At 47.2% G+C, this 27,943-nt stretch overlaps 1 protein-coding gene across 3 annotated transcripts in view; it reads right to left on the reverse strand.

Annotated features, from left to right (window-relative positions):
* The window catches only part of TTYH2 (tweety family member 2), an 83,324-nt gene that overhangs the window by 21,451 nt on the left and 33,930 nt on the right, over positions 1-27,943 (reverse strand). For all 3 annotated transcript variants that reach the window (XM_081180897.1, XM_081180895.1, XM_081180896.1), the window contains exons 2-6: positions 23,459-23,631; positions 12,113-12,224; positions 9,520-9,740; positions 903-998; positions 331-403 (exon numbers count right to left, since the gene is read on the reverse strand). In XM_081180897.1, the coding sequence (XP_081037023.1) occupies positions 331-403; positions 903-998; positions 9,520-9,740; positions 12,113-12,224; positions 23,459-23,631 (675 nt within the window). The remainder of the gene's footprint in view (positions 1-330; positions 404-902; positions 999-9,519; positions 9,741-12,112; positions 12,225-23,458; positions 23,632-27,943) is intronic.

Below are 27,943 nucleotides of genomic sequence, written 5' to 3' on the forward strand. Positions count from 1 at the left end.
CGCAGCGCAGAGAGGGGGAGATTTCCCCCCCCCCTTGTTCTCCCCCTCTAAAACAAGGTGCTTCCTATGGTCGGGTACGTCCTATAGAGCGAAAAATACGGTATATGCATCCAGAAATCAGAAGGCTTCAGCAGCTCACATGCTGGGAAGCTCGGGTTAGGCAGGGTTTCACCAGCCAGAGCTGCCAGTTTATCCAGGAAGGGAGCACAAAAACAAAACACAAGCCATCATAAGGCACACAGATATCGTTCCAGCTCTTAAAGCAACCTCAGATATAACACAAGGGAGGAGAGAAGAAGTGGGAAGCCACGTCCCAGGTTTTGTGCTTACCACCGCTCCTGAAACATCTGCTGCAAAGGAAGACCAGCTGAGAATGAGTGTGAAAAGCCCACAGCACAGAATCCTGTGGACAAAAGGCAAAACAGTCAGTGGACAGAAGCGGGGCTCGCTGAGAAGGTGTCGAGACAGGAACCCCCCCACCACTTATGTACACAGCGCTTAGCGCAATGAGCGGCTTCTGGTCCTCGCTGCCCGCAGCCTTACAGTGTACCTGTAAAGCAGGTTGCGACTGCACCTATTTTACAGACGCAGAATGGAGGCACAGCAGGGAAGGACTGTGGATACAGCGCCCAAAATGAGCCTAGGGACAACTATGGAGACTTAACGTGCCGTGTGATGGTTTATATATTCATTCCGGTGATTTATAGCCCAACTCTCCAGTAAAATCAATCCCAGAGCAGGGTCCCAACATGAAACAATACAATACATAATGAAATAAAAATGACCCGAGACAAAATATGAACCCTAACAAACAAGAAACTATAGATTGCATTAAGGAAGCGTGAGAGCGACAAAATGCCTGCTCCGGTCAACTAACCCAAGTGCAGGAGTCCTGTACTCACACAATAAGCAGACATTTGGAGTGCTTTGCTAGGCCCAGGCAGGCAATAAGGCAGATCACCAAGTCCAGGATGAAGAGCAAGAGGTAGGAGAGCCATCTGCGGAGAGAGGGAGGCTGGATATAGAATCACAGAATTGCAGAGTTGGAAGGGACCCCGTGGATCATGGAGTCCAAACCCCCAGGAATATAGGCAGCTGCCCCATACGGGGATCGAACCTGCAACCTTGGCGTTATCAGCACCACGCTCTAACCAGCTGAGCTATTCAGTTGTGATCCGGGCTGGAAAAGGTGAAACGCAAGCAAGACCACCGATATTAAATGTAGGGACTGCAGTACCTCAGAAGCAGCCTTCTCCAAGCTGGAAACTCTCCCACATATTTTGGAATACAACTTTCATCAGGCCCAGCCAGCTTGCACCAAGCCACCCCCAGCCAAACTCTTTTGACATCCGTTAAGACTGGCTGTGGCATGGAATGGACGTGAGCAACAGCCCAATCCCTCTCTCCCAACCCCTTTCCTCCTTTCACGTATTACTCAACATTTTGCAGGAGAAATCACAGGCAGCTGCGTCACTGTTTTCTTGGGGGGGGGGGGGCGTTATATTTTTGTGGGATGCCAACACAGCGAATGTGAAATTTCATGGCATAGGCTCTCCTAAATTTTCTGTGTAGTTCCCCTCCCCCCACTCCCCGACAAATATATTTATGGACGCTATATGGCCCTATTCCTCGTTATTGTGGCAGTAGGGGGTGAGGGACTTAAAATAATGCAGTTGTGCAACGGCTTCTTTGATTTTTATTGGCATCGTTATGAAGAACCATGTTCTCCGCACAGAGAAGCAGGACTTTGACTTTGGGCCGTGCGCACTCTCTCTGGGTGGGTAGGCATCAAAACACAGAAGGGAACACTGCCATGGCTACGTCTGAAATTGAAGCGTGAACTCAGCCCTGCAAATGACTGAAAAGAAAGGTGACAACTGTCCTTTCCGCATACTTGAAAAGCGTATTTCCTTGTTGAGGCTAGGGCTTTTCAGTGTCCAAGTCAGAAGATGGTCCAAGACAGCTTCCCTGCAGAAGAAGTCTAGGACTGAGAGATTTTGACAGCAGCTTCACTCTATCAGCCTCAGGGCCCAGTGCAGCATATTTCCTTGCAGGGATCGACAAGGACAGGTTGGATCTCCTGCCCTTTCTCCCTTTTTAAAGTTTCTTTTTAACCCTTTGCTTACAAGGTGGTTTTCTTTTCAAGAGGTAAATGAAATCTGCAACTACATATAAAAATTAGCATATCATATGCAGCTTTTTACCTGAGATCCAGCTCCGAGGGCCTACTGGCGGTTCCCTCATTGCAAGAAGTGAGGTTACAGGGAACCAGGCAGAGGGCCTTCTCGGTAGTGGCACCCGCCCTGTGGAACGCCCTCCCATCATATGTCAAGGAAATAAGCAGCTATCCTATTTTTAAAAGACATCTGAAGGCAGGGAAGTTTTAAATATTTAATGCTGTATTGTTTTTAACACTCAATTGGGAGCCACCCAGAGTGGCTGGGGAAACTCAGCCAGATTGGCGGGGTATAAATAAATTATTATTACCATTACTATTACTATTATTATTATTATCATCATCATTTGCATCACGGCCCCATGCCCTGGATCTAGCAAACATCCCTGGAGACCAGACAAATGCTTCTAGGACAGGGGTCTGCAACCTTTAAGACAAAAAGAGCCACTTGGACCCGTTTCCGAAGAAAAATAACTGGGAGCTGCAAAACTCGTCATTATAAAAATAACTTTTTTGTCACTTTTTTATTATTTCTTTGTTTGACCCCTCAGAATTACTCCTCCTCATAGAAATAAACGTTAAATTAACATGTTACCTTCACTCCCCTTCAAAACAGCGACCAGCGTACATGCCCCCTTTCAATGCAGTGACCAGCGTACATGCCCCTTACAATGTAGCGGGCAGGTGGGAGAGCGGGAAGGTGACGTCGGGACGGTGCATGACTAACACATGCACCGCCCCCATGCGACGTCACAGCCAGTACAGCGCCTGCCACAGTGGGGAGTGTCGGGGCGCACAATGCGCCTCCTCCCCTCGCTAGTATCCGCCCTGGAGCCGCGGCAAAGGTGTAAAAGAGCCACATGCGGCTCCGGAGCCGCGGGTTGCAGACCCGTTCTAGGACAACCAGAAGCAGGGCCTGAAAAACTCTAGTCATCTGACAAAGCCATTTCTGAGTTGCTGTCCGTGATATTCCAGCTTCAGTTCCCAGCCCCCTCGGCGGTTCTGAGAATCGTTGCAATTTCCAGCCTACACGGTTGTGAAGATGTGCTTGTGTGTGCATTGGGAAAAGCATGGGGAAATCTCAGAAGCTGTTGAGTGGGGCAGGGTGTGCTGAGCACTCAAGGGGCAAGAGGGCTTCAGCACCTTGAACGGTTCTTTGCCCTTCTCCGAAAAGGAAAGTGGAAGGATGCAGATTTGCTTCGTTCGAATAATTTATTCGGGTTGCAGAATTCACTATTCTCTGGCAGGGAGTTCTCATTTTTTAAAAAAATGTTGTTGGCATCTGTCTGTCTTGAGAGAGAGTGTCCCTCCAGGGATGAAGTCAAACTGCGTAGGGACCTCTCCAGGGTGGAAGCCTGGGCAAATGTATATAGAGGTCTTGGGCTGCCCAGACATGACCCCCTTCTCAGCCTCACTGATGTGGTCCAAAGGAAATCAGAGCAATACATTTGGTATCAGCTTGGCTGCAGGCGTTGCCGGAAGGAGGCGTACAAGGCACCATCAAACTGTCTTAAGGACTCCACGCCAGATTTGTGTAAGGTTTACTCCTTAGCCCTTTCTTCTCCCACAGATGTCCCACAAGGGTGCAGGTTTAAATATATGTACAGTGGTACCTCGGGTTACAGACGCTTCAGGTTACAGACTCCGCTAACCCAGAAATAGTACCTCGGGTTAAGAACTTTGCTTCAGGATGAGAATAGAAATCATGCTCCGACGGCACGGCAGCAGCAGGAGGCCCCATTAGCTAAAGTGGTGCTTCAGGTTAAGAACAGTTTCAGGTTAAGAACAGACCTCCAGAACAAATTAAGTTCTTAAGCCGAGGTACCACTGTGTATATATGCACAAAGAATATACAGTGGTACCTCGGGATGCAAACGGGATCCGTTCTGGAGCCCCGTTTGCATCCTGAATGGAGCGTAAGATGTGACAGCAGGTCTGCGCGGGTTGTGTTTTGCTGCTTCCGCGCATGACGTCATTTTGAGCATCTGCGCAGGTGCGAGTGGCGAAACCCGGAAGTAATGCACTCTGTTACTTCCGGGTTGCCACGGAGTGCAACCCGAAAGCGCTCAACCTGAAGCACATCCAGCCCGAGGTATGACTGTACACACAGGTTTGGCTATAGCCACTAGCTAGATTTGGTGATATTTCTAGCTCCCTAATGCAAGATGCTCTGAAGGGAGGGATGCCACTGCAACACACTGCAGCTTGTACAGTGCTGTACGTGTATGTGTGCGCATGCAGCAGTGCCATGCAGCAGCTTCTCTCCCCAGCCTTCCAGGGCAAACAAATAAGTTCTCTTCTTGGTGGCAAAAGATGGGCTTTTGATCTCTCCTACCCTGCCTATGCTGCTCTGCTCTGTCTTTATTCACAGCCAGTGGCTTTTTGCCTCATTAACACTACAGAGGAGAGAAGGAGGAGCAAGATCAGTGGGTTCTTCCTCTGTTTTAATCACTGCCTGGAGTCAGGAGAGACCCAATTAAAATTCCTCTGCTCTGGTCAGGAGCTGGGCACAAGCTAGTAGCTTGGGGTCCACTGTCACAGCTCCCAAGGCGGATGCTAAATTTGGAAAGCGGGAACCGTCGGCGGGGAGCTCCAGCCTCATTTGTGGCCTCTGCTGCCATGCTGTTTAACACTTGCTGCCTCCAGAAGGTAGCTTACAATAAGAAGGCACAAACTATAAACCGGAGGGGTTAAGTCACCAAAAACACAGAACTTCTGTGCTGAATTCAATGTACATTAAAAGCTGGCCACACAATAAAGCAGGTGTTTAGAATTTCTGCCGCACAGTCGGTTTGATTATAAGAGCCTTAGGACAACACAGGATGGGAAGTTAGCAGAGGAGAGGCCTTGACTAAGTGGGGAAGCACATGTTTTACATGCAAATGGAATCAGGTTCGAACCCTGGTGTTGCCCATTAAAAGGATCAGAGGAGCAGATGATGGGGAAGATCTGAGATCCTAAAGTGTGCAGTGGGCTGGTGGTGGGGAACCTCTTCCAGCTAGAGGATTGCATGTCATGGAACTGTAGAGTTGGAAGAGACCCTGAGGATCATCTGGTTCAAGCCCACGCAATGCAGGAATAAGCAACTGCCCCATAAGGGGATCGAACCTGCAACCTTGGCGTTATCAGCACCATGCTCTAGCGAACTGAGCTATCCTTCTGGGCAGCCACATGCCAGTGGTGGGAGGGGCTGGAGGCAAAGGTGAGGAGGGCAATTAATGCAAATGTTACCTCTGTGCAGTGGGCTAATTTCTACGCACATTCATTCACCCTCCTGGGTGCTTAAGAGACTGCTACCAATTTGTGCGAGGCATTCAAGCGCATACTGGAACGTAAGGTTTGCACAGATAAATTGGACTGGAGAACTGTCACCCTAGCACATCAAATCTACTTTATATTTTTAAAAAAGGCAACAGAGTTTGTGGTTTGCAAAGTGACGGGGCGATACAGTGGGGGAAAACAAATGATTAAATGGGAAGAGAAGCGCAAGCACTCTGCAAGCAAACCAGAATGAACGTGCATAGTCATATAGCTGTCCCCATAAACAAACTGAGAGTGTACACTGAATAAAGGAGTTATTTGGAGGAGCCCTCTCTCTTCCATCCAGGCAAGCAAAAAAGTATTATGGGGGTTCAAGGACACTTTCCAGCCAGGCGAAAACTGCCAAGGAAGATGTGATGGAGATAATTGCAGGGTATGTGTGACCTGGGCAGGAGTCCTGAAATTCTCTACGCCTGCCATAAGAGAGCTGCTGCCAGCAGACAAGAGTGTGCTAGACCAGGGGTCAGCAACCTTTTTCAGCTGTGGGCCGGTCCACCGTCCCTCAAACCATGTGGTGGGCCGGACTACATTTTTTGGGGGGGAATGAACGATTTCCTATGCCCCACAAATAACCCAGAGATGCATTTTAAATAAAAGGGCACATTCTACTCATGTAAAAACAATCTGATTCCTGGACCGTCCACAGGCCGGATTTAGAAGGCGATTGGGCCACATCTGGCCCCCGGGCCTTAGGTTGCCTACCCCTGTGCTAGACAGACAAACACTCTGACCTGGTAAAAAGCAGCTTCCTGTGTTTGGAAAGACATCTGCCAGCACTGCAGAACTACCAAGTGACCGCTTCCCTCTGCCGCCACGTGTGACATGTATGGTACTTGCCTTTATCAGCCTTTATGCAGGCGGAAATAGCACACATGGTCAAGACAGCCTTGCCACTTCTGAGCTCTTGAATGCACATTCTCCTTAGGAAGGTCGCTTTCAGCGTTTATTAAGGCCAGAGAGCTTTCCCCAGTTCATGAATACTCTGCACATTTTTCTTCTTCTTTTAAACATACAAAATAGGAAGGTTTGCAACTGCCAAACGGCAGACGTGGCAACAAGGTTCCCACAGTATTTTGTTCAATATTTAAGGTTGTTGTGCACTTGGATGAACTCCTAGGCGAATGGCATGTGGGCAACTGACCCGTGAAAATGGAAAACCATTCATGTGGACTGCACAAACCCATGCCAGCTCTCTGCTGATACCTGCACAGCACTGTAGTAGCGCAGCTCCCCTAAGCACCTGGGCTACCATCAGGACTACCTAAACAGATCCCCGGAAGAGAAAGCCGTCTAGACGTATCTACCAACAGCCCAGCCATCTAGTAAACCTTTTATACAAATGTAGTTTACAGGAAGCTTAAAAAGCCTGCTCGTATTTCCCCTTCACATTAAGCCATGCCTCTTTTAATTAGGAAGCCCTTTTAGCTACGTCAGTCTTTTACTAAGCAAGCATCATTCTAGACATTCTGACGGCCTTTCAGATAAACAAAGCTGTGCAACTGCCAGTCATTCAAGCCCGAATCAAAGACCTTGGATCTGGCGGCCACAACCTGCTGCTGCACCACATGACCGGCTCAGAAGACCACTCATTCAACAGACTCTTCCCCTCACTAACAATTCATAGAGTCACAGAACTGGAAGGGACCCTGAGGATCATTTGGTCCAACCCCCTGCAATGCAGGAATATGCAGTTGTCCTATACAGGGATTGGGACATGGGTGGCGCTGTGGGTTAAACCTAGGACTTGCCGATCAGAAGGTTGGCGGTTCGAATCCCCGTAATGGGGTGAGCTCCCGTTGCTCGGTCCCTGCTCCTGCCAACCTAACAGTTTGAAAGCACGTCACACACACACACACATACGTCGAAGTGCAAGTAGATAAATAGGTACTGCTCCGGCGGGAAGGTAAATGGCTTTTCTGTGCGCTGCTCTGGTTCGCCAGAAGCGGCTTAGTCATGCTGGCCACATGACCCGGAAGCTGTACTCCGGCTCCCTCGGCCAATAAAGCGAGATGAGCGCCGCAACCCCAGAGTCGGCCACAACTGGACCTAATGGTCAGGGGTCCCTTACCATTATCAGCACCACGCTCCAACCAACTGAGCTACCCAGGCATTCAAGCTCTACCCAAACCCCAAGTGCACAGAGGCATTCAAACTTGTGCAACAGCCACATGAGCATTTTTGAATCCAGAGATCTTTCTGATGCCTGCCTTCTCCCTCAACTGTAGAGGCATACTCAGTTTCTACCTTCGAATCATACTTACACAACTTACCCTTACATCTGAGTACAGTAGAATCCCCACCAAAAGTTATTTTCCCCAAGCACCACAGGCTCCTTTACCCAGAGCCCATGCAAAGAGGTGCCATCTGCCTTTATGCAATGCTAACGTTTCCTCCTGAGCAGAAATGTCACAAGTGCCAGCATCATGACGGGCTGCTAGGTTTGCCTCTTAAGAAGAAACACCTTCCGTTTAAAGGGTGCCGCTAAGCGCTGAGAGGGATACATAACTCAAAACATATTTGCTTTGGCAAAACCCTGGAGGCAGTGAGAGGAGGGGGCGGCGGCAGAGTTTGACTGAGAACAAGGTTAGGACAGTGTGCTTGCAAGACCCACAGTTGCTCAACGCCACAGATATTTTCCTGGTGCCCTCACTGCCTTAACAAATGCCCCGAGGGTTCGCACAACAGGAAAGATGTCCTCGAGTTGAGCCATCATCCTCACCCTTCGACTAACATGTGGGCATCCCATTCAGACATAATCCTGCTTCCATTTATTCTGCCCAAAAGGACCATTGAAGGATGGGGACAGTAACTCACGACTCTTCCTCCCCATTTTATGGCTGTACAGAAGTGGCTCACCTGGTGGGAGTGGAGATGTAATGCTAGCTTCCCAACAGCGGAGGCGCTGCTGACACTCAGTGGGAGAATGAGAGGTGAGGTGGCAGGGAGATTGCATCAGTGGGAGTTGCTGGATACAGGCTCTGCCCGTGTGCCCACACCATGCTGACCTCAGCCATGACCCTGCAGCTGGAAACTAGTGTTGCAGCTCTTTCCCTATTGTGAGACTGACTTCTGCTGCTGAAATAATCACAGTCTTTCAATTCTGTATTCAGCATTACCAGTGCGGATTAAGACTGTTGCTACGATGCACTGATGTGATGAAAACGTTATAGCGCTTTGAGCAAATCACCTCCTCATGGTGCAAAGTGAGTGATCCCCAAAAAGTGGCCTTATTTACTGCCCCATGCCCCTGCTATTACAGAATGGCTGAGTGGATTGCAGCCCCTTTCTCTTGCCCATGTTCCTCCTGTTATCTTCCCAACCACTTTCCTACAAGGCACCACCAAGAACAGGGAACCTACAAATATGATTGGATTGCAACTCTTACCATGGCCACCAGCCATGTTGGCTGCGGCTGCTGGGAATTGGGAGTCCAACAATTTTTGGAAGGCCCCCACCCCATCCTAGGGGAGGGATTCCAAAGCGGAGGAGAGAGATGAACAAGGGGATCCCCGCCTCCTGACTCCGTGATGATGTAACAGTTTCCATAAGTCTAAGATTAAACACCCCTCCATTTTCTTACAGGAAGCAGGTGGTGCTGTAGTCTAAACCACTGAGCCTAGGGCTTGGCGATCAGAAGGTCGGCAGTTCGAATCCCCATAACGGGGTGAGCTCCTGTTGTTCGGTCCCAGCTCCTGCAAGTAGATAAATAGGTACCGCTCCGGCAGGAAGCTAAACGGCGTTTCCGTGTGCTGCTCTGGTTTCACCAGAAGGGGCTTAGTCATGCTGGCCACATGACCCAGAAGCTGTCTGCAGACAAACGCCAGCTCCCTCGGCCTAAAGAGCGAGATGAGCGCTGCAACCCCAGAGTCATCCGCGACTGGACCTAACGGTCAGGGGTACCTTTACCTTTGTCTTTGAGATGCTCTGCTTTTGACAGGAAATGCAAGGCTGCATAGCAAACTCCATGAAGTCTCCCAATGGGCCATGAACCCCGCCCTCCACAATATCCCCTCTCAACTTACCTGTAATATTCCACGTAACCAACTTCACCAGCGACTTGAGACAGGTCTACAGTGACGTCGTTCCAGACAGGGAGCCCCGAGAGCTGCAGCACAATATTGCCAGCCATCTGCTGCAGGAACTTGAGCGTCTGCACGTAGTCGCCTCGGGTGGCAAAGATCTCGTTCAGCCGCGCCAGGTGCTGCTCCAGAGCCACCTTCATCTGCACAGAGGTGTTTGAGACCTGGGAAAAGTCAGCAGACAGACCATTCAGAACCAGCAAGCTGGTTTCTTTCTGAACCAGTCATGTTTTCTATGGGTAGAAGGGACGGCCAAGAACAGCTCAAAGTCAAAGAGTTTCCTTCGGCTTCCATCACGTGCACAAACAGGACTTTGACCAAATCTCTTCAAATACTCAAGGAAAAGATCCGCTGAAACCAGAATAATCACCACCACCTCAGTTTCTATAGCCCAAATCCCAAAAGCAGATTGGTGAAATTACATATGCATGCACTAGAAGAACAGACCAAAAAAACTCTACCCTAATAATGGAACTGTAGAGTTGGCAAGGTTTACTTCACCTGGGCTGGTTCATTCCAGTGGAGATCCCTCCATGGGCTGGATCGTGTGTGTGTGTGTGTGTGTGTGTGTGCGCGCGCGCGCATGCACGGATGCAATTTCTGGTGTCTGCGTCTGTGCAGATGCGATTTCCGGTGTCTGCATCTGTGCAAACGCATTTTCAGCGTCTGAGCATGCGCAGACCCAATTTCAGGCACCACAGAAGCGAGTCCCTAGGTTGCACTGCGGTTTAGCGCAATGTGTGGGGACTTGCAGAGAGGGCGGCTCGGTTAGGGGGCGGCTTGTGGGCTGGTTAAACAACCCCGTGGTCTGCTTGTGGCCCATGGGCCTTAGGTTGTCTACCCCTGATCTACTCCAACCCCCTGGAATGCAGGAATCTTTTACCCAATGTGGGAACCCTGAGATTATTCTCCAGCGACTGAGCTATCCCAGTTTATATCCCAGTTTAACCACTTGAATGGCCTCCATTACGTGAGCAACGAAGATGGCTAAAGTCTGCTCCAAATAATCTCCCTGTTTACTGGTGTTGCACTGGCACCCACAAAAAGGAACTCTTTTCCAATACAAAAGCTGCTATGGAATCTATTTATAGGCCTCCTTCTGGCCACACAGAAGTCAAAGCAGCAAGGAAGCAAGGACAAAGCTTTACACAGCAGAGCCTCCTCCCTTCAAGATATTCTGCGAAGTCAGAAAATCCATAATTGACATTTTCATAGTAGTTTTTAAAAGTGAGTAACCCACCTGGAGTCATTAGGGTGAAAGGTTGGTACATATTGCTATTATTATTAGGCATAAACAGGAGCTTGGCACGCTAAAACGATCAGGCGCTCCAAGAACCAGTGAAAGCAAGCCAACTACAGGGCATGGATATATATTGAAACTGAGGGCATCATTTGAATACATTGTGTTCACTGCCTAGTACTTAAATATCGCTAGGCTTTTTGGATTACCACCACCACCACTCAGAAACAGAAAACCCAGTGCGTGTATATGTGAAGTAAACCCAGGAGAAACACAAATGAAACCAAGATGCTAGGAGTACCATTAGTCCCCTAGATGGAGAGAGAGGTTTCATTCCCAAACCGGTCACCTTTTGGTAGTAGTTTGCTGTTGTTGTCATTTTGCAGTTGGGAGTTTCCATCTCAGGTCTTAAGCACCGCTGCTGTCTTTTTTCAGCTGTGGCTTTCTGCCAGGAATTCCTGCAGAAGTCATGAGAAGCATGGACCCAACAGACTCCCAGGTGATACGCTACTGGTTCTCCCTGGGCACGGTGCCATCTGAATTGCTCTAGAGCTGTGTTCTCAACAGCACCAGAATCAGAGGCGTGCGGCAACATTTTTGGCAAGGGAAGAGTTAGGGATAGAGGGGGGGCAGCTTGCGATGGCTACTGGAAGGGGAGGGGGATGCCATGCTTGTGAGCATCACGCCGGCCCCCCTAAGCTGGGCAGAAGCTTCCAGGGCTTTGCAAAGGAGGCACCAGGCTTTAATACTCTAATTTACTACTACCACCAGCTTAAACTATAGCCCCCACCCACCAACCCTGTGCTTTCAGCACTGGACTCTCCAGTCTTCTGTGATTCTGGGGTCCAACAGATCTCAAGTTCTGCCTTTTCTAGACACTGGGTTTCCAAAGGTTATCAGGAAAAAGCTATGATCTGCACCCAACACTGACCGAGGGGAGTAGAACCGCTTTGTGCTTCCCATCCCTGTCTCAATTTCTGAAACAAAATTGTCTCCATTTTCGCCTCTGGGAAACGCAGAAAGTAGGGTCAGGCTGTGAATTCTGACAGCAGAGAGCACATGCTCTCCTCCGGATTAAAATGGAGATAGATGAAGGAGGCTTTAACACAATGTTTGGCTTGTTTGCACCAGCCTCTGTGCTCTCCCTAGGAAGAGACATTGTTGTTCTCAGACAGCTGCTCTCAATCTCAGGCATTCCAGATAATTCATCAGGACCGGAGCGCTTGCATTAGATGAAAAGGGGTGGGGGTGGGGGGGGAGAATAATAATATCGGCTCAACCCATCAGATTTCTTACCAGCGAATCAATCTCCGAAAGAGTGCGATTAGCATTATTTAGGGCGTAGATCAGTTGATAAACCCCATCGTTGGTTTCGCTGTTGCCATAGAAACCAATGCCAACAGCAGCACTGGGAATGAAAGAAACACAGAAATATGGGTTAGAAGAGGAGAGAATAAAAATCAGTGTTATTTAGGGTAAGGGCTGAAACAAAGGCCTCATTGAGGCCAACGCGTCACTTTAAGATACCACTCTCAATTCCCCACAAACAGAGAAGTTACACCTCCCCTTGAATATACAAAGCACATAATTGGTTTTGTCTGGCAGGGAGATGGAGGATAGCCCATCTTCCGATTTCCAAAAGGTGTCAAAAACACTTTCCCTGACAGAGCCACCTGTCAATCACGAAACTGAAAATATGGCCCTTGCCAAACAGTCCTTTGTCCCTCTAAGCCCCTCAGCTGGACTATCAACATTGCTGCATTACACATGAGGAGACCAAGTGCATGTTTGTAAGCAGCTGCGAGAGGACAGGCTTGAATTGAAACATTTTCTTTCTTTTAGAAGCACCGTTCTGCTTTTAGCTTTGTCCTCCAGTCCTTTTATTCTGAATCAACTTCATGTTGGAGTTTGGGGTGCATTTCTGCCAGACTCAAAGGTAAGTTCCCCCTCAGACGCCCAGATCAACTTGAGTCATGGTGTGTGTGTGTGTGTGTGTGTGTGTGTGTGTGTGTGTGTGTGTGTGTAGTGACAGAGAAATCAAACTACGCTGGTATCTGGGGAGAGACACAAGAATATAAGAGTCTGCTGGATCAGGCCAATGGCCCATCTAGTCTAGCATTCTGTTCTCACAGTGGCCAGCCAGATGCTTGTGGGAAATCCACAAACAGGATTTGAGCAAAAAAGAACCCTCCCCTGCTGTGGTTTCCAGCAATGCATATTCAGAACCATTACTGTCTCCAGCTGTGGAGGCAGAGTGGCAGTCCTCTATAGTCCTCTCCTCCGTGAAGTTGACTAATCCTCTTTTAATTTTTTTTATGTTTCCAGGTGCCATAAGAAAGCTGCAAAGGTAGTGCAGGATAGTGTGCACCCCGAAAATGATCTCTTTCAGCTTCTGCCTTCTGGAAGAAGGCACAGGCTTATAAAGACTAGGACTAGCCGCCTGAGAAACAGTTTCTATCCAAATGAGATTTTGGTTTTAAAACGCAGTGTAAGGTCTTTGAGTACAGTGGTACCTCGGGTTACATATGCTTCAGGTTACAGACTCCGCTAACCCAGAAATAGTACCTCGGGTTAAGAACTTTGCTTCAGGATGAGAACAGAAATCGTGCTCCGGCGGCGCGGCAGCAGCGGGAGGCCCCATTAGCTAAAGTGGTGCTTCAGGTTAAGAACAGTTTCAGGTTAAGAACGGACCTCCGGAACGAATTAAGTACTTAACCTGAGGTACCACTGTATATTGTATTCACTTATGGGGTATCAGAGTTTTTAGGGGCTGACCAGGCTGGGATAGCAGGCTTGTGGGTTTTTGAATGTCTGATGTAGATGTTTTCAATTTCGTTGTTCTGTATGGGACAATGACAATAAAGATTATTGTATTGTATCGTATCGTATTGCATTGTATCATAAAGCAGTCCGGGAGGCAGGCAAGATAAATGCTCTCTTTGATTCCCATTGCAATTATTTGCTTTGCACCCCTGGAAAGCCTTCTCATCTAGGAGTCAAGGGGAATGGCCTACCTAGACTGACAGCAGTGGAAGGGAGGGAGTGAAATTTCTCTCCCCCCCCCCCCCGCCCCGCAACAGATTTAAAGTGGCTTCATAAGATATTCACCAGGATAGCCAATCTGCCCAAAGAGGAAATGCAGAAACCCCTCCAAACTCAGAACTGCAACTGTATAATGGGTGTGATTTGTAAGAACTAGGAAACACCTGGAGTAGGTTTGTTATAGGAATCCTAAGGTCCTGTGTATATATATAAAATAAACATTCATAAATGCACAAGGCAAACACACACATAAGTATATAAACCACGTGTCTGAAATAGTACAGGAGAACAATCCTAAAGCCATTTTGACTCTTCCAGTAACCTCAAATATTCTCCCCTTTGCTCACAAATCCTGTGTAAGGGTGAGCCTGTGACCTGGATTCAGGAACTAAGTATTTACAATCACAAAATATTCGCCAGGCTGCCCAGGTAGAGCAATGATTGATCATTATCAGGTATCCTGACAGACAGGTTTTCTGCTGTAGACCTCGCCCCTGTGATGTATTTCTGTGGTAGACTGCCCCCGTGACATATTTCTCCTGGGGACCACCTCTTTCTGTGATGTATGTATGATGTGCAAGTAGATAAATAGGTACCGCTCCGGCAGGAAGGTAAACAGCGTTTCCGTGTGCTGCTCTGGTTTCGCCAGAAGCGGCTTAGTCATGCTGGCCACATGACCCGGAAAAACTGTCCGGGGACAAATGTCGGCTCCCTCGGCCTGTGAAGCGAGATGAGCGCCGCAACCCGAAAGTTGTTCACGACTGGACTTTACTGCCAGGGGTCCTTTACCTTTACCTTGAGCCAAAGGCTAGGCAATTTCAAAAGTAAGAGCTTGCACGCCATTGTTCTGGGTTCCTCTCCTCCCTCTCTGCGTGGGGGGAGCGGGGAACCCTGTTGCAACAGTTTAATAAAGATCATGCTTATTAGCTGCTTTGCTTCTCAATATTCTCTGGCTGGCCTCTGTAATTTTCTCCTTCCGACAGGGGACCTACTTAAGGATTCTATATGGGCTCTTGGATACCCCATAAGGGAAAAGGAGCAGTCCGCCCCCCCCCCCCATAACAGGTTCCTGTGTACAATTTGAGGAGGTGGCTGGGTGGTCTTGAGGTTCCATTTTTTTAATAAATGCTGAGCTAAGCCAAGCCCTTTTCGCTCAACTTGCCCCAGAAACAACCAAACGTTCTGACGGCAGGATCGTAGGATGTCTGGATGAGTCCCACTATGAAGTGTGCTTTATGTATCGGCGCAAAAGAGCAATTGCTGCAAGACAGTCAATACTGGAAATGGAAGAAAGCCAGAGAGAACTTGCTCACATATTTCAGGTGTCTTGTTACAACCCACAGTGTTTAACCCAAACAGAGAGATGTTTTTAAGCCGCCGGTAGCAGCCAAATAGGAAATAATTGTTTCACATTTGTAATAATGTAAGAACCTTGCCAGTTTGCAGCTAAAACAGCTTCTTTTGGAGAGAGCTTACAATTTACATTAGATAAGCAGGACTGGGGTCAGAGAGAGGCCAGAGAATGACCATGATTTAGCGGGGGGGGGGGGGGAGATGCGCCAGTTCTGGAGGGAGAGGAGAACGGAAGTGCTGAGAAGGTGCCAGTAGAAACTGTCTCCTCTCTTGGCCTTTTAAGACATTAGTGGTCCCCTGCCAATTGACAACAGAGCACTGCCAACCAGAATCACTCCCTCCAACTCTGGGGCTTAAAAAGGATGCTACAAGCCTGCGACACACTGAGCTGTAAGCGAGTTCTCTCCCAAGAGATTTAGGCCAAAAGGCAGCGGCGGCTGCAGCGGGGGGAACCCCTCCAACCTCGCCCCCGCCCCTAAGCAGATTATCAGAATCTGTTGAAAGAAATGTTCCTCTGGATTACAGCCGCTCCTTGGTTTAACCTTCAAGAAAGAATTCTAGGGTCTCTGGAAAACTCCAGCCAGAAACAATTCCTCTATGCCAGGGTAAATGCCAAGGACCCGGAGTCAGAGATCAGGACAGTAAATTGATGGCTCTTTTATTTATGGAAGGGAGATGGGTGTGGGGGAAAAAGATGCCTTTGGCAAACCCCCTTCTTCCAGATAAATCACATTATATCTATGGGAAGGGCCCCGGGGGCATTACTGTTTTGTTGTTTTGGTTAGTTATTTACTTGTATTTTATTCTGTGAACCACCTTGATGAAAGGCAGTACCTCAAGTTAAGAACAGTTTCAGGTTAAGAACAGACCTCCAGAACAAATTAAGTTCTTAACCCGAGGTACCACTGTATATAAATTTAACACCAACACATGCAGAATACTACAATTCACATTCATTCAGAACAGCTAACACACTCTAGTTTTACAATCAGGTTTTTAGATTCCTGAAATGGGCGCTGGAAACGTAGGTTCGTGAAACGCACCCATTCCTAACTGCTCAGCAGAAGCAGCCAATAAGGAAGGCTGGTTGACTCCGACTCATGACTCTCCTTGCTGCATTGGCAATAAAAATGATTCATCCTGGCCATTTCTCCCCTATTAGCCTTTGAATGAGCTCCCTATTTCAAATGGGCCCCTGCTGTTTGGCTACAGCATATCTCTGGCTGTAAATAACAACAAAAGCGATGCTCGGCTATGGCTAAGCTTCTCTCTGCTGCTTCCGCTGTTCACTGAACGTTGAAGGTTAGCTCCGAAATTATGGCCTCCCTATGGAAGCCTGCTGATGCTGCTTCCATGGGGAGGCTGCAGCACAACTGCACCATGAAAACTCGTGCTTTAGTGGATAAGAATGTGCTCCACCGGCATGGAAATTCCCTGTAGCTTAAATTCATGTGGTTGATGCACCTCAGAAGTAATGGCATCAAAGCAGAGCTTCTGACGCAGGGGAACTGTTTCCAGTGGTCAGGGATGGCATGGTTCTTAGCAAGGCACCATTTTTAACCAAGAGAAAAATAGGTTCTCCCACCTGGAGAGGCACTAACAGCTCCTATTTTAATATAACTCTTATTCGCACATGTCACATTACTGTGAGTTACAATCCAGCTTTAGCTACACTTCAAATTGCGCAAACCTCAGGGGTGCACGCACACACAACTGAAAGCCAGCCTGAATACACCTGAATACCTGGATTTGAGTTGTGTGCGTTTACATTGCTGGGAATGCTTGCGATAGATCTAAAAATTCAAACTACTGGGCAGTGTAAGCGGGTCTCTCTGCTGTCACTTTTAGGACTCTGTTTGCAAATGCTTAGCAGAAGCCTTGAGAGGTTCTGCTCTTTTTAATAATGGCGCGTGTTGCAAAAAAATCCAACCCCCCCCCCCCCAATTAGGCTTGCCTCCCCATTCCATTTTCCTTTGCCATTTCTGCATCTAAAGGCTACTTCTTGCACGGTTGCTGGTATTTGCACGCCAATACCAAGTGCGGGGTGGGGGGGGGGAGAGAAGTGAGATGCTGCCACACTCCCATCAGATATGAAGTGTGCACGCTTGCAAATTGTAATGTAATAAAACAGTTACTTTTCCCTTAAAGAGAAGCGGGTGGGAAGCCCTTCTGATTATAATGGCAGCCCTTTGGGATCAGAGCAAAAGACCTACCTATTCCAGCATTTTAATTAATGAATGAATTAATTAGATTTATCTACCGTGAGATGTGTACAGTGAGAACCAGCCCTGAGTGCGGGTGCTAGATGGCTATTTGAGGAAACCTGTAAGCTTCGCTGGCAGAAGAGGAATACAATGGTACCTCGGGTTAAGTACTTAATTTGTTCCAGAGGTCCGTACTTAACCTGAAACTGTTCTTAACCTGAAGCACCACTCTAGCTAATGGGGCCTCCTGCTGCCGCCGCGCCGCCGGAGCACAATTTCTGTTCTCATCCTGAAGCAAAGTTCTTAACCTGAAAGCACTATTTCTGGGTTAGTGGAGTCTGTAACCTGAAGCGTATGTAACCTGAAGCATATGTAACCCAAGGTACCACTGTATTTGTCTACATACTTCCCCTGTTCTTCTGCAGGTGGGTGGTTTTTTTTGTTTTTGTATGGCTTCACTGATGCCTTTAGTACTAAAGAAGATTCTTTTGGGTGGGGGGGATAGGGGAGAATGCAGCGTGAAATGACTGTAAGCACAAAGAGGGTCTGCTTATATAAGGAAGGAGCTCCAGCCTGGAAAGGCAAGCTTGACTGATCTAAAGTAATAGGTTTGAAGAGCAAGAACGAACCTGAAACTCAGGATTCTCCATTCCCACAGATTTCCCTAAATCATCCATTTTATAGCATACAGCAAGCAGAAAATAGAAGTCTGCTAGGTGTAGCGTAACAGGCGGGGAGCTTCGCTCTGATCGATGCTCTCGCTACGCATTTAAGATTCGAAGAACCAGATGCCCAGCAGTCAGTGCAAGAGCTGCTCTATATTGTTGCACTCGCAATCAAAGCGCCCTGGGGACCTGAAAAGCACTTAGGATATTTATTACTCTGCCTACCCCTCATCTCACTCATCCAAAGCTTATGGATAGGAGACAATATAGCCAGAATTTCAACAAGCCTAAAGCCCCAGGGGTGGGGTGGGGGGGGATCATGTGTTTGGGTTAGGGAAGAAGGCAAGTCATGGGAACAGCACGCCGGTTTAATCAGCATGTTTACTCCCAGATACAGATACTTCCATTCAGCGAATAAAAGATCACCCTCAAACTATTAAGCACTAAAGCCCTTTGGAAGTTCCTGGAACGTAGAATTGAATGAGCTGATTGAGAAGGGCTTGTGCAGTAAATGGCTGAAGCCAAAAGAGTGCCATGAAAACCTTCCAGCAGATGTAGGTAAAAGGTAAAAGGACCCCTGGACAGTTAAGTCCAGTCAAAGGCAACTATGGGGTGTGGCGCTCTTATTGCTTTCAGGCCAAGGGAGCTGGCATTTGTCCACAGAGAGCTTTTCTGGGTCATGTGGCCAGCATGACTAAACTGCTTCTGGCGCAATGGGACGCCATGACGGAAACCAGAGTGCACGGAAACACCGCTTACCTTCCCGCCAGAGCGGTACCTATTTATCTACTCACACTGGCATGCTTTTGAATTGCTAGGTTGCCAGGAGCTGGGACAGAGCAACAGGAGCTCACCCCGTTGCAGGGATTCGAACCGCCGACCTTTTGATCGGCAAGCCCAAGAGGCGAACCGCCGACCTTTTGATCGGCAAGCCCAAGAGGCGCGGTTAGACCACGCCACCCTGCATTCCTAGCAGATGTACGAATTGGGGAGATCTAATACAGACGTTTCAGGTTACAGACGCTACAGGTTACAGACTCCACTAACCCAGAAATAGTACCTCGGGTTGAGAACTTTGCTTTAGGATGAGAACAGAAATCGTGCTTCGGCGGGGTGGCGGCAGCAGGAGGCCCCATTAGCTAAAGTGGTACCTCAAGTTAAGAACAGTTTCAGGTTAAGAATAGACCTCCAGAACAAATTAAGTTCTTAACCCGAGGTACCACTGTACAGCGGTGTTATTTCCTCTGCGTTTGCAGCTATGGGTGGCCAGATGTCGAAACCATGTGCTTAGTTCTACTATTTCTAATCTCTGAGAAAGTAGAAGGAAGATCAGGGCCTGAAGATGGGCAACCCCCACTCCCAACTTCATCCTTACAGCCAGAAGTAACCCAACTGTGAAAGCCTCAGGCAACCGAGTTCATCTGATCACTCTGCCTTGCAAGAAGCAAGGTGAATTGAGCGCAGATCTGCCACCTGGGATGAAACCACGTGTCTCAGGCAGAGGCCAGAGTTAAGAGTGTAAAAAAATGGGGGAAGAGGCTTTGTTTTCTCCAGTACGCCCAGGATTGCCATCCCAACCACCTCCCAACCTGCGTATGAACCCCCCTATCTAACCCGAGTGATTTGCGCAATGGCGACGCGAAAGAGGCAGAACCCATCAGTGCCCAAAATGGACGGCTCTCCTCGCCTCACAGCTGCAGCTGCCCAACACAAGCCACACTGAAGGAAAAAGACGAACAGGAAGCGAAATGAGAATATGCGCTCACAAACTGCTCCACTTGTGGTACAAATGTTTTCCCCTTTCGTCTGTGGCACTTAACTCACACGTAACGCACTAGCAAAATTCTGCATTCCATTTCCACAAAGGGGTGGCTTGGCAGTTGTGAGCAAGAGAATTCATTTTCTGTAGGTGGTGCAGTCGGGTAACTTGTGTAACGGTGGGAAGGGAGCAGCCAGCACAGGGACACAACAAATTGTAGCTGCAATTAGGAAGGCAGGTGGGCACCCCAGCCCTAAATTGGGGGAGCAGAGAGAAAGGGGACCCCTTTGAAGGCAAGGCGGCATTTCAGCAACTAAACATTTCCCCCATCTCAGGGGAAATTGATGAGTTTCACTTGCACTGATTATTTTACCAAGATACAATCCCCCGCCCCCAAAAAGCTAAATTAACTGGCAACTGTGCTGTGCTGTGCGTGTGTGTGTGTGTGTGTACACACACACCACAAGAGATGCTGGTATGGCTTGATCAAGTCAAAGCACTCCTTGTCTTTCTGTTTTACGTATTTATATAAAAAAATATTTACATACATATTTACATATTTATGAATTTTACATTCATAAAAATTCAAGAGTGTATACAGCAATTATATATGAAACCATCCAATTAAAAAAAAAAAACCACCACACATACAAAAAGTTAAAAACAGAAACCAGCAAACTATTAATGGAAAGATGCATTATTTATTGCCTGCATAAGCCTGACAGAAAGGCAGCGGGGGGGGGGGGGGGGGAGAATCTAGAAGGCATTTAAAAGTTGAAACAGAAAGCAACTGATTGATCTTTTTTGGCAGAGTATTCCACAAGAGTATTTGGCAGAGTATTGGGCTGGTGACACCAAAGCAGGTTTCTTCCCCTCTGGGCCACACTTTTCAGAATAAAAAGTTGCTCAGGTCGTACCAATTTTTTTATTGGTAAGAAATACAAAGAAACAACTCTTGGCAGAGCTGCATTTTGAAAAGATATTTATCCATATTCTGCAAATTATTGTTTATTTTATTTTGATACTGTTCTATGCAACACTACACTGAAATGTTTAAATATTTCTTTGGTTGTGCTTGGATCCTCCTGCCACACTTGCCATCCTCTCCTGCCACACCCTTTGAGAACCCCTGAAACTAAAGGCTCAGTTTCTTGTTGCATCCAATGAGCTCCATCAATTCAGGCAACAACCAATGATGATCCTGCCAATGATTGCATGCAACACGCAACACTAGTGAAGCGCAATGGCCTCCAACAACTTGCAGCAGCGGCACTACCAGCCGCATAACTCCTTGGATGGTGCCTTATATCGTAAACATGTTCAACCATTAGATTTTTTTTGGAAGATTCTGCAGTGGGTAGACTTGATGCAGGATGGAGAACCTGTGGCGCTCTACACGTTGAGGGACTCCAACTCCCATTAGCCCCAGTTAGCATGGCCAAATGTCAGGGAAAATGGGAGCTATAGTCTGGCACCAACTATGACATCGCAGGGTTGCAGGTTTCTGCCCCTGGACTTTGCAAATCTGTGATGTAGCTATGACCTTTGCTAACATCACTTGCCTACATCACTGGGGTCAGGTGGGGTGAGAAGTGGGCTGGGCTTATTATCAGTTGCTTTAACTTAGGGTGAAGTGACGATTTCTTTCTTTAATGGTTTTTATTGAATCTTCCAATTTATTACATAACTCCAGTTGTATTTATTAGGGTCCCCCCCCCTTCTTGACTTCCCATCCCTCCTTCCCTGATTTTTTTTAATTCCCCCTTAATAGCTGCTTTAAAACACATCTACACTTATTTTCTAAGCCCCCCAAATCCGTTCTCTACATTCTTCCCCCCATATCAAATTCTGCACGTGATTTCATACAATAATTACAATTTGACAGATAGTCCACCAGTGGCCTCCGTTCTTCTATGAAAAGATGACGTTACGATTCCTTGCCACATGCAGTATCTACCTCTGGACTTGCTCAACCAACTGAGAGATGAAATAACACCCTAGACATTCAGGAAGCCTCTAGATCATCCTTTCTCGACCTGTGGGTCCCCAGATGTTGTTGAACTACAATTCCCATCATCCCTAGCTAGCAAGGCCAGAGCTCAGGGATGATGGGAGTTGTAGTCCAACAAAGATCTGGGGACCCACAGGTTGAGAACCACTGCTCTAGATGGAAAGTATTCTTCATCCTGGAGAGGTATAGGTGATGGAGAGAAAGCAATAGACCAGAACCTAGGGCTTTCCCTTTCCTGGGACCGCCAACCCTGCTCTCCCTCCTTTAATTGAGTCAGACTCCATACACAATTAACCTCAAGCCTCACGTGACCCCGGACAGCCAGCTGTGCCATCTGCTTAGGGGTGGGATTAAAAGCTAAAGGACTCCTCCACACCCCAATCTCCCTCCCCCTCTTGGGATTAGCCAAAAGAGGAATGAATACTGGAGCAAAGAAGCCCTCTCGAGGAAACAGCGATTAAAGTGAGGCCGTGGGACCCAGGAGCATCTGCAAATGCGCACAGCATGCTTGCTGCTCTTGAGAGAGATAGGGAAGGGCCTTCAAGAGCACTGAATTGCAATGTCCAAACTAGGGGACTGGTGGTGGAAGATGAAACACGAGTCTTTGGATCAAGGAATAGGAAGCTGTCAAACCATGCCCTTTAGCAAAACAGGCACTGAAACAGTAGCTGAACTGTCTCCCTTTCCCTTGTGGACCCTTTGTTTCTTTAAGGGTGAGAGAAACGCAATAGGACAAACTGAGTGCGAGTTGCCATGCATGCATGCAACAAAACAGAGGCATGCGCCACGCATTATGGCCTACAGGCAGTTTTCCAAGATGGAACTTGACCTCTGAGCATATTACAGTGGTACCTCAGGTTACAAACACCTCGGGTCACAAACACTTCGGGTTACAGACTCCACTAATCTGGAAGTAGTACCTCGGGTTAAGAACTTTACCTCAGGATGAGAACAGACATTGCACACCGGCAGCACGGCGGCAGAGGGAAGCCCCATTAGGTAAAGTGGTACCTCAGGTTAAGAACAGTTTCAGGTTAAGAACGGACCTCCAGAACAAATTAAGTTCGTAACCAGAGGGAGCACTGTACACCGATCCCGGTGGCCAATTAAGTTCCGGGCCCAATTCAAAGAGCTGGTTTTTACCTATAAAGCCTTGAATGGCTCGGGACCACAATGCCTCGAGGATGTCCTCTCTCCATGTCAACCAACCTGGACCCTGCGGTCATGATTTGAGGCCCTTCTTCAGGTGCCTCAAATCCTAAGAGTGGCAACGTGAGAACAAGGCCTTTTCCGCGGTGGCTCCTTGCTTGTGTGAAAGGTCATATATTTAAGCTCTGGGTAGCCAAGCACAGACAGATTTACACATTCATGAGCACGTGCATGTGTGACAAATTCCAGAGGAGCCATCTTGTTAGGCTGCAATAGATTGCAATAGGTTACTTTGAAGTCACTGCAGTACAAGATTTGGAGGGGGGGGGGGGAAGGCCCCAGACTGTATTTTGTCAGTACAAAGGTGGCAACCCTACCCGTGAACCCAAGCTTTCAGACACCACCCACCCGCTCCATCACCCATGGGCCTTCTGCTCTCTAGGCTCCAAATGAACTCACCAACAGATGAGGCCGGCTACCACAGCAGTCCAGGTGATGCAGCACGAATTGGGCCTCTTCGTCTCTGACTCCTCCTCCCTCTTGCAGCAGCACACACAGATCAGATAAATACCAAGGAATACCAGGTTGAGGCCCAGAAAGACAGCTCCCACGAGAGCCAAGAGCAACAGGGACTAGGAAAGGAGAAAAAGGGAGAGAGAGATGATGAGCATCTGCTTATGCCAACAGAGAACAAGTTGTATCCCCTCATTCCACTTTTCAGAAACTTACATTTGAGGCTGCAAAAGATAACCAATGAAAAGCCCGTTGCTTCAGAACACTATTTCCTCCCCAGTTCCATCTATTAATAACCCTTAGCAAGCAAAGTGGCCGTCGTTTGTCTTTCTCCGGTTAGAAAAGGGCCCTTTTGTAAAAAGATTGCAGCACTGACATACTCAGCCAAGCACTAACCCAAAGCAGCAGAACTAGTGACTGCTCACCACCAGTGGAATGAGAAGCTTCTGGAGGAGGAGATTTTTGCCTTCTGTGTATCTAAGGCTTGTTTTCTGCAAAGCAAACACACTTTATCTCCTGAAGCGCCTGTGCCGTTCTGCGGTTGTGTACACACTATAAAGCACATGTGAAGGACAATTTTCCCCTTCAAAGGATTCTGGGCACTGCAGGTTGTTAATGGCCGAGGGTATTCGTAACTCTGCGAGGGGAAAAACTACAATGCCCAGAATTCTTTGAGGGAAAGGATTTGCTTTGAATGTGCTTTCAAGGTATAGTATATGACGCAGGAAAGGAGAAGGAGGTGTCTCCCTATATATTCCAATAGCCACAATGTAGGACACCTCTATATTATTTTTCAAAATAACAATCCCGCCCTTCCTTCCCAAAGAAATCTAGGGCAGCAAACAATAAAAACAGCAAAACAACACAAACATTTAAAAACATCCTCCCAGCTAAATAAGGTCTAGGTGCAGCTCAGTGTTAGAAAATCAGATATGTAAGTTAGGTGCCAATGGCTAATTAAACCAGGCTTAACAGTCACCAAAACAAAATGCCTAGTTGCCATTTTGGTGGCCAGAAGGCTCGAAAGTTGTATTTTTTCAATAAGACTTTTTGGTTCCTGAAATTCACTCTGATTGTGTAGATAAAATATAATGGATATGATTCTACAGGATGTGTTGCTAGTGTGTGAAAACAGTCAAGATCCGAGGACCCCCAGGTGTGCACCTCCAGGTGATGGAGACATCTGGCCCCATCCTGATGCCTGGGCATCTTTGCTTGGTCACAAGTGGCCGATAGCCAGGTGCAGAATACGCCTGGGGGATTTCAAAGCCAGTTTCAGTTATCTAAGACCTGGGTGGGCAGAAATGTTTTAAAATTCCACATAGGCAAAGGTAAAGGGACCCCTGACCATTAGGTCCAGTCGTGGCTGACTCTGGGGTTGCGGCGCTCGTCTCGCTTTATTGGCCAAGGGAGCCGGCGTTTGTCCTCAGACAGCTTCCGGGTCATGTGGCCAGAATGACTAAGCCGCTTCTGGCGAAACCAGAGCAGCGCACGGAAATGTTGTTTACCTTCCCGTCGGAGTGGTACCTATTTATATACTTGCACTTTGATGTGCTTTCGAACTGCTAGGTTGGCAGGAGCAGGGACCTAGCAACGGGAGCTCACCCCGTCGCGGGATTCGAACCGCCAGCCTTCTGTTCGGCAAGTCCTAGGCTCTGTGGTTTAACCCACAGCACCACCCGTGTCCCAAAATTCCACATAGATTTTAATAATGAGGGAGATAAGACACACCACACAAGGGAGGACATTTCATAAACAAGGAGTCACTAGGCAGCACCCATTGGCAGCACCTACAACAGGGACTCCTTTGCTGTACCCTTTCTATTCTAGGAGACATCAACAGACAAAGCAGCTACATTGGCCGAAAGTTGCATCCTCGGGAAGAAGCGGCCCTACTTAGACAGTCACTAAGGGAAGGATTCTGCTAGCATGTACAGATGTATCAGGCAAGTCTGTCATGCAGTCTATTGTGTGCTCCTCACTTCCAATAGCCTTGGGAAATATTTCCCAAGTTAGAGCACAAGATCATCCCACTTCCATGGGTGCTTTACTTCTCTTCCATTCTAATCAAAGTTAGCATCCTAATTTAGCAAAAAACCCCATCTGTATCTGTGAGCAACAGCTGTGCCCAATTCTTTCTTCTTCCTCTTCCTCCTCCTCCTCTTCTTCTTCTCCTTCTCCTTCTCCTTCTGCAGATAAGCTAATCAAGGCAGCCCAGTGCCGCAGAAAAGAATCAGCCTCAGAACAGCGGCACAGAAAAACCTCGCTAACTCAAAGCAAGCTGTTAGTTCTGCCACAGCATCTCCATAGCTATTTATTTACAGTGCAAAGCATCGCATCATCCAGGGAGCTGTTGAACAAACAAGGTAAATAAAGGTTTCTTTATTTAAAGGGCAGGGGGTTAAAAATCAGCCTATGGGAGGAAGCATCACAGTATGCAAATGATGTTCATTTTCCAAGAATGCATTTTTGCAGCCTAGTCTCAGCGCCAGACAACAAGCTACATTAGATTTGCAAATACACCACATGGAATACGGACAAATTATGTAAAATGGAGGAAGTCATAAATCTGCGAAGACATGGAAGCGGATCTGAAACATGCATACTGCGTGGGGACACAGAAAGCTTCCGCACGAAGCGTGAAAAACTAGCCAATTTCATCCATGGAGGATAAAAACCGTGGAGATCCATAGTCCCAGTGACTACTTCAGCCTTGCAAATAAAGTCACAAACGTTAGTAGCCCACAGATACTAGGTGTGCCGAGACGTACCTATACAGTGGTACCTCGGGTTAAGTACTGGAGGTCCGTTCTTAACCTGAAACTGTTCTTAACCTGAAGCGCCGCTTTAGCTAATGGGGCCTCCCACTGCCACCACGCTGCCGCTGTGCGATTTCTGCTCTCATCCTGAGGTAAAGTTCTTACCCCAAGGTACTATTTCTGGGTTAGCGGAGTCTGTAACCTGAAGCGTCTGTACCCTGAAGCGTATGTAACCTGAGGTACCACTGTATTAGATACAATATATTAGTGCCACAAAGGGTCAAAAGCAAAGAAAAACCAAGCGCCACATGTTGATTTTCATCTTGCAAAAACACCCCTGCTTGATTGCCAAGAATTCATACTTGCCACAGGCAACCAAGTTAAGTGGCTTTTTACGAGCCAAATATAATGTAAACAGAGTCCATTCACTAGACTTTGCCACCATTGCTAAAATGAAGTTGCTGGTGTGGATTCTCTCTCTCTCTCTCTCTCTTTTTTTTAATATTTTATTCAATTTTTCAGATACAGAGATTGTAAACATAGAGAAACAAGAAAAAGAAGAAAGAAATAAGAAAGAAAAACCAACCTTTCAACACATTTTTGAATAACTAACTGGACTTCCTCGCATCTCCCTTACCCTGCATTCTTTATAATAAAGTATCAGCAAATTATTACCTTGTTTCGTACCTTATTTTGTACTTTTCAAATACTATACCTCAAATTTTTCATACTTTCTATCAATTACCTATATCCTAAATTAAACATATTACCTTAAAATTTAACCTTTTCTTACTTAAAATATAATTTCCTAATTCACAACTTTAGTTGCTGAAGCTATAGTTTCCGAATCGTGAAAATTTTTAACATTCATATAACTTATATTGTTTTTGTAAATAGTTCTTAAATTTTTTCCAGTCCTCTTCCACTGTTTCTTCTCCCATATCTCGGATTCTGCCAGTCATTTCAGCCAGTTCCATGTAGTCCATCAATTGCATCTGCCATTCTTCCAGTGTGAGCAAATCTTGTGTCTTCCAATATTTTGCGATGAGTATTCTTGCTGCTGTGGTCGCGTACATAAAAAAGGTTCTGTCCTTCTTTAACACTTTCTGGCCGACAATGCCCAAGAGGAAGGCCTCCGGTTTCTTGGTAAAGGTATACTTAAATACCTTTTTTAACTCATTATAGATCATTTCCCAGAAGGCCTTCACTTTAGGGCAAGTCCACCAGAGGTGAAAAAATGTCCCTTCAGCCTCCTTACATTTCCAACATTTATTATCAGACAGGTGATATATTTTCGCAAGCTTGACTGGGGTCATGTACCACCTATATATCATTTTCATAATATTTTCCTTCAAGGCATTACATGCCGTGAATTTCATTCCGGTGGTCCATAACCTTTCCCAGTCCTCAAACATGATGTTATACCCAATGTCCTGAGCCCATTTTATCATGGCTGATTTAACTGTCTCATCTTGCGTGTTCCATTTAAGCAGCAAGTTATACATTCTCGAAAGTACCTTAGTCTTACTGGTGTGGATTCTCTCAAAGCTCCCTTCTGACACAACACTAAAAACCCCTGCTTTTTATTTACTGTTTTATCAGTCGTTCCCAAGAGCATGCACCTGCTTCTCGCGGCTGAAACATCAAATTTGGAACGTCTGCAGCCAGTCAA

This window comes from Podarcis bocagei (genome assembly GCF_964188305.1).
Source record: "Podarcis bocagei genome assembly, chromosome: 2".
NCBI lineage: Eukaryota > Metazoa > Chordata > Lepidosauria > Squamata > Lacertidae > Podarcis > Podarcis bocagei.